General features: G+C 41.1%; 1 protein-coding gene across 5 annotated transcripts; it reads left to right on the top strand.

Moving 5' to 3' along the window:
- The first annotated feature begins 625 nt into the window (after positions 1-625).
- Positions 626-5,496, top strand: LOC127303724 (probable nucleolar protein 5-2). Of its 5 annotated transcripts, none has more exons than XM_051334438.2 (7): positions 626-899; positions 1,295-1,395; positions 1,480-1,521; positions 4,174-4,341; positions 4,420-4,608; positions 4,813-5,016; positions 5,087-5,496. In XM_051334438.2, exons 1-7 carry the CDS (start codon positions 659-661, stop codon positions 5,243-5,245), a joined length of 1,104 nt encoding a protein of 367 aa, XP_051190398.1. In that variant the 5' UTR covers positions 626-658; the 3' UTR covers positions 5,246-5,496. The 5 variants fall into 5 exon arrangements, with proteins under 5 accessions (XP_051190398.1, XP_051190404.1, XP_051190391.1 ...); XM_051334444.2 differs by having other exon boundaries at positions 4,417-4,596; XM_051334431.2 differs by having other exon boundaries at positions 4,417-4,608.
- The last annotated feature ends 6,804 nt before the right edge of the window (positions 5,497-12,300 follow it).

Raw genomic sequence — 12,300 nt, 5'->3', positions numbered from 1 at the left:
ACGGTCATGTACTCTTTACAAGGGAACCGAAGCGGAGCTGACCTTTGCAAAAACGATTACTCATCCAATTCATTTCTTCAACGTTTCTTAGTTACAGTTAGAGCATCTCCAACAGACGCGCTATAAGTTGGCGTGGTATATGACGCTGCCGCCGCGCTGTAAATCGTTGCCGCGCGCCGGAGCGATTTTTCCCCCGCCGGGTGGTTTTCCAAGAGTTGTGAAATAATTTTTAAAAATTGTTAGATATTTTATAACTCTAGAATACAAATTAACATGATCACTATTGTTAGAAATGAAATGAGAGTCCATGGCAACGGAGGGGCATCTAACCAGTCAGAACCAAAATGAAGCACGAACTGCAGGACACCACGATCGAACCAAAGCGAACCAGAACTAGAAAGAATGAAGTATAAACGGGCTAAGCCCACTAGCAGATTCCTTTAGCGAAACGGTACTCGCTGCCGCGCGCGCGCGAGCGCGAGGGAGGAGGACCCGGACCCCGCTGGATACGCCGCGTTAGGGCTTGCCTCGAAGTTGAAATCAGTCTGTGTCAAAGGCCAAGCGGGCTGTAGCCTGTAGGGAAACTTCTCCGTAAAATAGAGGGGAATCCCGCCAGACCACGGCCGCAACTCCCATCGAAATCTCATACTCAACCTTGATGGGGCGTAAGGCGAAGGCGGCGGCGGCGGCGGCGGCGGCGGCGGCGATTGCCGGTACTGAGTCAGCCTTCGGCCGTCATCTTTCGAGCCCAGGATCATCCACGGTGAGGAAGCGGCTACGCGATTCCTCGGAAAATCTTCCTACTCATTTTTCGATCCCAGGATCATCCACGTTGTGGAAGCGGCTACTCGATTCCTCGGAAAATCCTCCTACTCCGGCGGGGTCAATACGCCACACAGGTGAGCCACCCGCCTCCCGCCTCCCGCCGTTATCCTCCTCTATCAATCCCTCCAACCTCAGCGGGAAAAACGATGAGATATCAAACCTTAGAGCGTTTCCTTTTTCGGAAAGATTCTAGAGCGGTTGTAGAGGCACATCCGTGCCATGGTGGATAGATGGATCTGGCGACGCGATTTTCGATAAGATTCGATTCCACACACTCCCAACTCCCTGCCCCCTCAATTTCCTCCGTCGGCCAGTTAGGTCAAGTAGGGCACTGAACGGCTTAGAGAATGGGCCCTTCATCCTCTGTCGGATCCATAGCTGGCGTCATGCTTGTGATATCTGAATTAGAGAATGATCTACTCTAGGCACGTTATTTCTTCTAGTGTTAAATTTGCTTACATGTATGCAGATCCCAGCTTGGCCAAGGAAATCTTGGTGCTGTTTGAGACGCCCTCTGGCTTCGCAATTTTCTCTTTGAAGTACGACCTCAACCAACCAGACGTGATGAAGGTACATCTTGCTGCTCCGTTAGTCATGTGCTTGTTTGCTCATCGCTTAATTTGTCACCGGCATTGCTGATTTTTGCATCTCCAGAAAATCTGGGCAATCTTTGTCAAGGATTATAGGTCACGAAAGGTTAGCCCCCTCCTCTTTATTCTTTCCTTCTTATTGTTAGGTTGTTTGTTGCAAAATTAAACTACTTTTCTTGTCTTATTCACGATCTTTATGCTCATCTCAGTTCTTTTTAGGGAATAATAATATGAGCATAAGCTCATTCTTCACTGTTTTTGGTCAATTAACAGACTCAGTACACAAATTTATCCTTTACTAGATAATGCCCCACGCTTTGCTGGAAAAGTTGGTAGTTTTATGTTAGTACCTCTCTTGTGCCAAACAAAGTTGATAGTTCTATGTTAGTACCTCTCTTGTGGCAAACAGCAGAATGCATGTAAAATTTACTTTTGAGATATTTGTTTAAGAGTATATTTATTCTTTTTTTTAGTATAGTACCTATATTAATATACATATATGGTAGCATCACACATTGAGTCGCAGAGAACTTCCAAAGGGCAATTTATTGCCGCTGGTATGGGTGCCTTTCTTGTACAACGCCATGAAGAAGCATCGTTACATTTCTGATCAATTGATGCACCCAACGATGTAGTATGCGGATGAGAATGGATGGTCACTAGATAGCGTAATTATGTGCATAAGCTTGCGTAATGTTTTGTATCGCAGCCCGGTGTTGGAGAGTCTGCACGACAGTGTGAAGAACTTTCACAGATTTTCATCCCCCCCCCCCCCCCCAATTTTGTAGAAGCATGATTTTAATAGAGAATGGCCAAATGACCTCCTTGGCGTGTCCTGTAGTGAGCAACTAAGGGGGTATTGGTCTCCTTACCGTGTTCTGAAAGCTAACAAACCTAAATATTGTTGTCAGTTGTTACGCTTATAAACAATGCAGACAAATTTCGTAGGTCGTAATACAGATATATTCTAAGCAAACGAAACATCCAATAAAGGAGAAAATGTAAGAATCATGAATGGGTATAGAGAAAGAGAAAGAACACATGCGGAAGTACACTATACCACGGAAAATTTCTTCTTTGTCATTTTATTGGCCATATATAATAAGTTTGCCTGCCAACACCGATGATCCTTGTTCATTTTCCTGTAATATCATTAGATTTCTTTCTTTCTCAATGAAATAACAGCAGTCTGCTCTGTTTTCATCAAAATAAATTTAGTCAGAAGTTAGAACATATTGGTAGAGCAGTTATAATAAATAACTATAAATAGCATAATTTCAAGCATATTGAAAATACCAGATAATAAAATCGATATGCGTTTGGATTGCAAGTAAGTTAGACAGCCTAGCAAACATTCGCTCATCGGCACGACAAATAACCATCAACAATGCTTCTACATGATGACTCGACGGTGATCAAATTGGATATATAGTAGCCGTGTATGAGAAACTGGGAATCAGGAAGAACCAATAATGGACTTGAATGTGAAGACGTCATCATGATGCTGCAGGAACCCGGATAAAAGAGATACAACTATCAAGGACTTGATCTTCAGATTATCCTATCCATCTTGTCGTTTCATGGGCAGGGTGGAATCTGAATCCAAAAGACAACTGTTGTAGAAAGAGATGGATTACATAAAGTGTAGAATAGAGAGGGATGGCTCACTAGGGACACCTAGATGCCGGTGGCTGAAGCTACTTATAGAGGATAGAAATGGAGCGGCTCAGTTGCTCCAGCCAACCATCGTTTGTTTTCTTAATGGGGAAGAGGAAGATAAAGAGATGAAGTGCAACAGCCTCCATCCGTTAATTATTTGTTTCTTGGGAAGAAAAAGATTAGGAGATGAAGTGCAGCACACAGACTCCATTTGGCCGTTCATTAATTGCTTCGAAGTGCAACAGCCTCCGTTCCTTAGTTATTTGCTACGTGGGAAATTTAAAGCGCCTGTTGGTAAAATGTCTGCTATTGCTCTAGAAAAAGGTGCTAATCTTTGAGATTAATTATGAATAAACATGATGACATGGCAGTCTAGGATTGCGCATGGACACTTGCTGATGTGGACGTCTTGCATGTTTAGAAAAATAGTTAGTGGGGATGAACTTCTTAGTTATATAGGACTTCTTAGTTATATAGGATGCTATCATGTAGCATGATGTTATTCCGTGTATGCGTGCACCTTCAAGAACTATTTTGATCCAACACCGGTGAAGGAAATTTTAAAAAAAATGGATGGGTGCAGGCTGAAATTTATGATATTCAAAATTCTCCCGTTAGCTGCTTAGCCATGGATGATTGACCTGTAACTTGTCCTGAACTGCATTGCAAGAACTGGAGGACATAAACAAGGCTATATCATTTACTAATGTTATTAGGGTTTCGTGCTAGTGTTGAACCAGGCTAACCAGTAAATTGGCAGAGTAGCAACGCGTCACTTAGAACCTAGGCATCGCATCTAATCGTTTTCCTGCCTAGATCAGTTTAGTCTTGGTATATGTAGTGATGTGGAGCAAAATGGAGATGAAGATGTTACATGGTTGCATTTTCTCTTTTCTATTATTCCAAATTTCCTCTATTTAGTACCCTTGGCTGCTTGGGAGAGCCAACTGTTTACCATTTAGTGCCTTTTTGGAACATTGATTGCGTTGTACATACTGAATTGCCTGCCTGCCCTCATAATTGGGAGACATGGTGAGATATTTGATTACTTTTCTTTCTTGCCCCTTAACATGCTTGTAATTGTTCATTTCTTTATCAGCACGTTTGCCTGAAAGAGTTTCAAAAGTTCAAGGACAAGTCCAGTGCGTTTAATCGTGGTACTGCTGCCAATAAGGAGCTTGCTGAGATGATATTGCGCCATCACCGCCCTGGTCAGGCATTGGCTGTTGGAAAACCTGAATATAAAAGATTCATTGAAACAAGCCTGGTTAGTGTAAAGCCCCTTTGTTGGGTTATTATTGTGGGAAACATTGAATATCTATTTTACAGCCACTTGTTTCAGCAGGATGTGCCTTGCCTCTTCAATGAAACTGTGATGGAGGTGATGTGGGGCCTGGAGAATCTCATGCATAGTTTAGTTCCCCAAGAAGAAGTGAAGCTGACGAAGGAGGACCGCCTGCCAATATGCCAAGGAATAAAAATATTCCTGAATCATCATGGCTTTGATGTCAAACCAGAGATGGTTAGTTCACAGGTTGCCTTCCTTATGTCTGAGATGAAATGTTTTCTGGTTTATCGCTCATGTCATGTCTTTGTTACACTATTACTATTTGATATATATCCGATAGTTTGTGAGTGTGTGCTTAGAATCCTTAATTGTCCCTGCCCAAATCTTCTTGGTGCAATATGAACATTTTTTCTTCTTTTATTGAAAACACAATATTCTTTTTGTACCCAGGTTAATGAGAAGGTGCTTGTGACAGCATGCATATTGGTTGATGCTGAATTGATTGAAGATACAAATACTAAAACCTTGCGCTGGGCTGCTGGCAAGCTGAAGGATGTGTCTGGCATTAACACAAATGACTGGACCAATCTGAAGATAGTAAAGGCTCTGAAGATCATCTTTGAACCTATTTTAACAACTCTAGCTGAAATGGAGGTAATGTTTTGTAGAATCCTTAACATTTAATGGAAATTTGCCATTCATGTAATGGACATTTTTCTTTCAGATGTTCGCTCCAAAAGAGTTAGAAACCTTGTTGAGGGATGAAGATAAGTATGACGACCTGATTATTCAGGACACTATCCTGAACATCGACCTTGAACTTGCGCAGGCAAGTCAGCTTAAGAAAAATGCCATGAGAAACCTGGCAACCTTGCTTAGCTAGCTGAATAAAGCATGCGAGGAGAAGCAGATTCTATATATCTATATATGAAAAAAAAAGGTGATTTGGAAATCTGATTCCTGGGTGGCGAGGCTGCCATGCACATCCCGGATCAAAGTGTTGGACATGTATGTTTGTGGATTAGTACTGTATACTCTGGAAACTCGCTATAATTCGACTAGAGTCTTAATTCTATTTTGAATTTTCTCTACTGTTCAATCTGTTAAAACTCCAGATCAAAGGAGTATTACAAATACGATGTGTCTGGCTGTTCTTGATCTACCTAGAACTAGGTTTAGGTGATCTTGTGAGAGCTACTACGGCAAAAGATTGGAGGAGGGTAGTGGGCGGAAAAATCAGCATAGGTGGGCTCAATTAAAACTGGAGGGGTGTAGTGAGCGAAAAAAATCTGCTGAGATGGGCTCAATCAAATAGATCCCCTTAATCGAGTTACAATTTCCAATTAACTAAAATAAACTTGGGAATAAACAATCGGCAGCTGCGGGAACTCAAAACCTTTATTTTCAATCACTTATAATTTGTACTAGCTAAGTGCTCGTGCGTTGATTGATGTGGCTCCCTGTCTCTCTCTGTATCTTTAAATTTTTTGCCTTCAAATATGTCTTCTTTACAATGTGTTATGACATTGATATGATGCAACTGATACATGGGTTGATTTTCTTCTCTCCTTTACTCGTACAAAACATTTCTTCGTCTATGATATGCCTGAACTATGGTCGGCTCGGACTCCTCGATGCATATCGCATGAGAAAGCCCCGACAACCAATTTGAGATTACGAAAGTGTGGCGGCCTGATCGTTGATGCCTAACACGTGTAGTGTCATCTAGGGGTTGCTTCTCTCTCTCCCTCTCACATCCAGTCCGACATCTCCTATATGGAAATGACGGAAAAAATAAACTCTCCCCCCTCTCTCTCTCCAACTCCTGCACCTCCTACTTGTTTTTTGGGATCTATAAGGTCTTTTTTTATTTCTTAGGTTTTTGGGGGGTTGGAGGGGAAATTCCCGACCCATGACCGAATTCCGAAATTTTTCGAATGACCTGCTTACTTCTCAAATATTTTGGAGAATTTCCCTGCCCATCCCCGAATTTCCCGACCCGCTAAGCCCCGTCCTCTTGTATTCTCACCCATGAGGGACACCCTGTGTTTTTGGTAGTGGAAAGGTAGAGAGGGACGCGACGCCAACAATAGCGTGTTCGTTCCGGGATGGGTTGAGTTTGTATGGTTATCTCCATGGACAATCGAGTGTCAGTCAGCACATGAGCTGCTAAACACACACTTTCAAATGGAGCTGCTGTCTTGGATCAAGCATTCAGAGACATAGGAAAGAAGGTTCTCCACCATCCACACCATTTGTTATGCGCATTTCGGTCACAAGACGCATAAACCTCGTTGCAGTAATACAATTCGTTGCATCTCCCTCTATAATACTCCACTAGTTAAGAAAAGTAAAAAAAGAAGAGTATTCGCTAACAAAATGACTGTATAATCTATGTTTACATGCAGAGTTACCTAACCAAAGCACCAGGCAAACAACTGATTATCATTGTTCAATATTGCTATCACCGCTGATCTTGTTGGTTATATTAATTAATTGTGTAGTATTTTTTTTGCATTTTAGAGAAACAAGAACTTGAGTTACTTTCCTTGTGGTTTTGCAAGATTATAAATTGCTGTCTGAATTATGGATGTGTTGAAATAAGTATTGTCTCAGTAATAAATTTCTTCTTTAAGAAAAAAGAAGAGTCTTCTTTGACATGATCGTTGGTATACATCTTATTGCTACTACTACTCCCCATAATAAATATTGGGTGCTCTGTTTCAACTTTCTAAGAACTAGTTCTCTGCTTTAATTATGATTTAGTGTAATGTTGTTCCTAGATTATCTACTTGCCATCTCCATAATAAATATTGGGTGTGACGCTAGGGAAGAAAGAGTAGAAAGATGACATGGAATATAATTGCTAAACTTTGTTGGATTTTTTATTCTCGAAAGTAAAAGCACAAATTTGGTATTCAATTAACACACCGCAAAGTATCCATTCCTTCAAACAAGTCTTTTGAGAAAGTGCTATCAAATCAATTCATCAAGATATGTGGTTGAACACTATTAAGATTAAAAACGTAAGACAAACATATAGTACCGAAGTCATCAAGAGATACTTGGTCTTGTTATTAAAATGATTGGAATTGAATTCAATAGCGTTTGTTTTTCAAACCTCATTCAATGATTTGGAAACGAAACCAAAATGGTGACACTAGCATGTAAATGAAATCTATATGATAGCGAGCTAACTGGGAAGCGAGACTAGAATGCAATCAAGCGAATAATGATATGATCACGAATGGAATTACAACGAGAGTGAAGATGAGAAGTGGTACCTCATCTCTCTTGCTTGCCTTGTACATGAGTCTTCCTCCCTTCCATTCCCATCACGAGGTCACTGGAAGTGAATAACTTACAGAAATTCCAAAGAAAAAGTAAAGAGAGTTTCACAAGATGCAAATAGAGGTAATTTTAAGTAATTTTTGTGTGTTTTCAATTATAAATGCAAAACCACAAGTAAACATGAAAACGTTAAGTAAAGAAATAAACTAAAAAATAAACTAAAATATGAAGGCAAAGGTGGAGGATTTAAACCTCCCCAAGCTTAGGTGTTTAGCCTAACTTGGATCATTGCCCGCCACCACCACCGTGCGGCGGTGGGTGGAAGTTGGTGGAGAGCTCGCTGAAGCTCTGGCTGAGAGACAACACGTTGGCGTTCACGTCCTGTAACGTGCTCTCCACGTCACCGACGCGACCCACCAAGGTGTCGTACTCCTCTCTCGCGACGTAGTCGTATCCCGGCTGTGCCTGCATGAAGGGCTGCTACGGCTACTAATACTAGTGCTGCTGGAATTGGTGGTCTTGACCGTAGTCATTCCACCCCTGATCTCCCCATTTCTGGTCATCATCTCCAGCTTGATCGTTTTGCTGCTCCCAAACAGCATTCCTCTTTGGGGCCCGTTCTCGCCTAGCAGCCACCCTCAAAGCGTGGAACTCATCCGGGGAAAGCACCCAAGTGTTCCTCCCTAGAGTACCAAAGGCAACAGAAAAAGGAAGCAACTCTTGAAACAAGTCACCGTTAGGCTCAAAATAAAATTGATAGGCATGGAGTTGATTATTTGGCCTATACACACCAAGGAACTTTGTATGGTTAGTATCCAAATACTTACTCCCCAAAAAAACATTGCCCCGGGGCATCACAAGGTTGTGGCAATAAAAAATTTGGGTAAGCAACCCACCGCAATGGATATCACCTGAGTGTGCCCACCTCTGTCGGAGGAAGTGCTGGATAAGGAGGGCGCCGAGGTTCACCCCGTTCTCCATGTTGGGGTGAAGGGCGTTGTAGATGACGCACATCTCAGGGCTAGCCATGGCCCCCCCGTGTCTCCCATGCCAAAAATAGAGTTCATCAAGAAGGTGGTGAAGTAGCGGATGTAAGGGTTCTTGATGGTAGTGGTCTTCTTCTGCATGTAGTTCGTGTTCCTGAAAATAGAAATTTGCTTCCAGGCATGTTGTGCCTCTTGGACAACCTCCTAAGTAGTATCGAGCTCCCCTTCAGTGGAGAACCCGAAGCAACCACAAAATCCATCGAAAGTGAGGACATGCGGTTCATTGTTCAGTCAAAAGCTTACAGTGGTGTTTCGACCGAGGATGGTGAGGTCGTCACGGAATGTCGAGAGGAACTCCAGGGTGGCACGCTTGTAGGTTTCCTGGTTTAGATATGCAAAGACCTTCATGCCGGTATTGCGCACCAACAAGTAAAAGTCGTTGTTGAGGCCTTGGCGGGAGAGGAACACGGAGTCGACCCACTTCGTTCGGAGCACCTTGCGTTCAACCAAACGCTTGTAATCCTTCGCGAGGTTGCTCTTGAGTCCGCCTCTCTCCCTATGCGGCTTCTTGTGCGAGTCGGGGTGGCTGCTCGAGCCACTAACACCACTGGTCGAATTCTTGCGGAACATACCGCCAATATTCATGGTGCGATGTGAAGATTCCCCAACTCAAACGAACGACATCGGCGAAGAATCGAAGATTTTAGGGGATTAGGGTTTATTTTTTGACTGAAAGAGAAATAGAGAAGAGAATGGCTGGCTTGGGGGTCCCCTGCGAGCCGCCTCCGTTGACGAGGTGGCTACTCGGCAATTCCCATTATGAGGGCCTTAGGGTTAGCGGAAGGCGACGATGGAGATTCCGTGAGCGAGATGGCACATGACGTACCCAGGTTCACGTCCCCTCGGTGGATGATCGCTACGTCCTGCTAGCAATCCAGTATATGATAATATGTGTATAAGGTGCCGCCGTAGGCGGAATGTATCTAGTCTAGTTCTAATCTACGGGTATCATCGTATGCGTCTATACGTGTTGTTACTATATCTGAGTATGATCTAAGGAGTGCCCCTGCCTGGCTTTATATATGCAACCAAGTTAGGGTTTACAAGAGTCCTAGTCGAATACGAATAGGAGTCCTCTTTCTTGTAGTCCAAGTCGATATTACAAGTGGGTCTAGCTTATCGAGTCCTTGTGCTAGTCTACCTCCATAATCCGCACCGGGTATAGCAATGTCGGGTACCCGAAGGGTAATGCCCACATCAGTAGCCCCCGAGTGTCTAGGGAAGTCGAAGACTTGTGTAGAGACTCAAGCATCTCGAATATCGTGTAACATCCCAGGTTTAGAGGCTACAAAATGAGAGAACACCAAATTGTGCATTGCATTCATGCATAGAACATCGGGGGAATTTTCGCGCTTTTAAATAAAACTTATCACAGTAACTGAAGTTTCACTTGACTTGCTGGAATTTAAGTAGATCATCAAGTCAAGCGCTATAAGCTTCACTGTGATCTTTGCTAAAACCTTGTCTTGGGTAGAGATGATTTGATTTATGGTTTAGATCAAATAGAATTAGCTTTACAATAACAACACCTTAAGTAAGGGTCAATTACATGATCTTATAAAAGATCTCAACATGACATTCCTTACAACAACACTTGAATAATTATTCAACTATAAATCAAAGAACACAATTAATCAAGAAAATATTCTTTGCATATCCTTTCAATGTCTTTTACTAAATAAATATTCCTACCATGATTCACATGGTATATCTTTTCAACTACATTACTTGAATCCATGTCAAGGACATTCACATTAGTTCCTTGTTAAACCTTGACCATTCCAATCATGTTTCTCCAAACTCATTTCTACTAAACATCAGAGAAATGAGAGAACCATCCATATGTTTATACTATCTTTTGAGTAAAACCTAGGTTGACATTCAAACCTTATCCAAGAGAGGTAATTATTGATACTAACTATGTTATAAGAAATATAAACTAAGAACTTAATACTAATTAACCTAGCCAACAATTGATAGTGAGTGAGAACCTACTTCATTAGTGATTAGCTAGGAGACCAATGTTATGATCATTACACCTTGGTAATGATCATACACCCTAGAGGAATCCTACCTATCCAAGAGAGTTCAAGCTAAAAGTGTATATTCAAGTATATTGATCAATACTTGATCTTGGAGAGGAGAATCATGTTTCACTAATGAACCATTATGAGGCCAATACCTTGATCATTACAAATTGGGTAATGATCATACACCCTAAGAATCTAGCTGAGTGTGAAGAGAGGAATAATAAAGAGAGATTAGTGTGGATTAAGTTAATCATGTGCAATGCATGACCATGCCTTGTAGATTTAGATGATAAGTAAAGCCTACGTGATTAGTAGATCTCATCTATCACATAAAATGATAGGTATACCATTAATAATAAACCCTAGACCAATCCTCATATATTGAGTGGAGGGGTAATGGCATTACACTTAAACTTTGCTTATCCAAATACTTGAGACAATCCTAGTATTGTCTTGTTACAAGAATCATAACAAAGTGAGGAAGAGTAACCCTAGCCAATTAAACATAACCATAGCTTATTCTTATACCCCAATCCTAGTTTGTGTATCACTTGGGTGATCACAACTAAAATCCTAGACCACATTTGAAATCCAATCCATGGATCACTTGGGATCATAAGTAGAACCTACCACACCTCATTTCCACTTATACTCCATTTAGTGAAGCTTATGCAAAACCCTAAACCATTTCATATGGGATCCACTCCACATAAAATAATATGTCCTAGCTTGTGAATCATGGATCACAAGCATAAACCCAAGCTATGTATACCTTAAGACTAAATGCCACCTAGGTGAGTAGAATCAAATAATATTAAACCTACACTTGTATAATAGTGGCCAAACCTGTTAAGTACCATATAACTCAAATATCCATTATAGGAAATGCATGACTCATAAGGATCAAATGATATGTTTAGAAATCTCAAATCAATGTGTCAAATAAACCATATTAATAACTTTAGAACAGAACCTAAACCATATTCTAGTTCTTAGAAATAAGGAGGAACATGAAATAATGATCCTAACACCAAATTCACTAACAACCTTGTTATGAATTTTGGCCATATGTATAATACATATAAACAACCAATGTTATTAAGTATATCAACAAAACCAAACAATATTTCTGCCATGAAGATGCCATAAATTGCAAAACACCTAAATTAAATTGGTTCCTAAATAAGAAGGAATTGAAATGAACATATCAAATTATGTCTATTTTAAATTTGGAATAACCCTCACATAGATACCAATTTAAAAAAACATTAAAACATTTGAGTTAAACAACAAAAGGATGCAGTAATCATTATTAGCAAATCTTAGTGGAATTCAAATATTTAAAAACCTGCAAGAACAAAAGAGAATTCAATTATGCATTCAAATAACAAAATAGAAAAACAGAAAACAAAATAGAAAACAAAAAGAAAGAGAGCTTACCTGGTGGACCACCATGGACCTCAGCTGCCCAGCGGCAGCCCAGGAGCTAGCCCAGACACCCGCCCAACCCAGACACTGTACCCCTTCGAATAAAAAGAAGAAAAGCTTCTTCTTCTTGTCACTAGCGAGCG

This window comes from Lolium perenne, chromosome 1 (assembly GCF_019359855.2).
Source record: "Lolium perenne isolate Kyuss_39 chromosome 1, Kyuss_2.0, whole genome shotgun sequence".
Lineage (NCBI taxonomy): Eukaryota > Viridiplantae > Streptophyta > Magnoliopsida > Poales > Poaceae > Lolium > Lolium perenne.
This window is presented reverse-complemented; position numbering and strand designations above follow the sequence as displayed.

Excerpts from the sequence above, each read along its gene's own strand:
- LOC127303724 (XM_051334431.2), top strand. The coding sequence starts at position 659 with ATGGGGCGTAAGGCGAAGGCGGCGGCGGCGGCGGCGGCGGCGGCGGCG. Across the intron at positions 4,342-4,416 it reads GATTCATTGAAACAAGCCTG|CAGGATGTGCCTTGCCTCTT; the intron begins GTTAGTGTAAAG and ends CACTTGTTTCAG. Across the intron at positions 5,017-5,086 it reads CAACTCTAGCTGAAATGGAG|ATGTTCGCTCCAAAAGAGTT; the intron begins GTAATGTTTTGT and ends TTTTTCTTTCAG.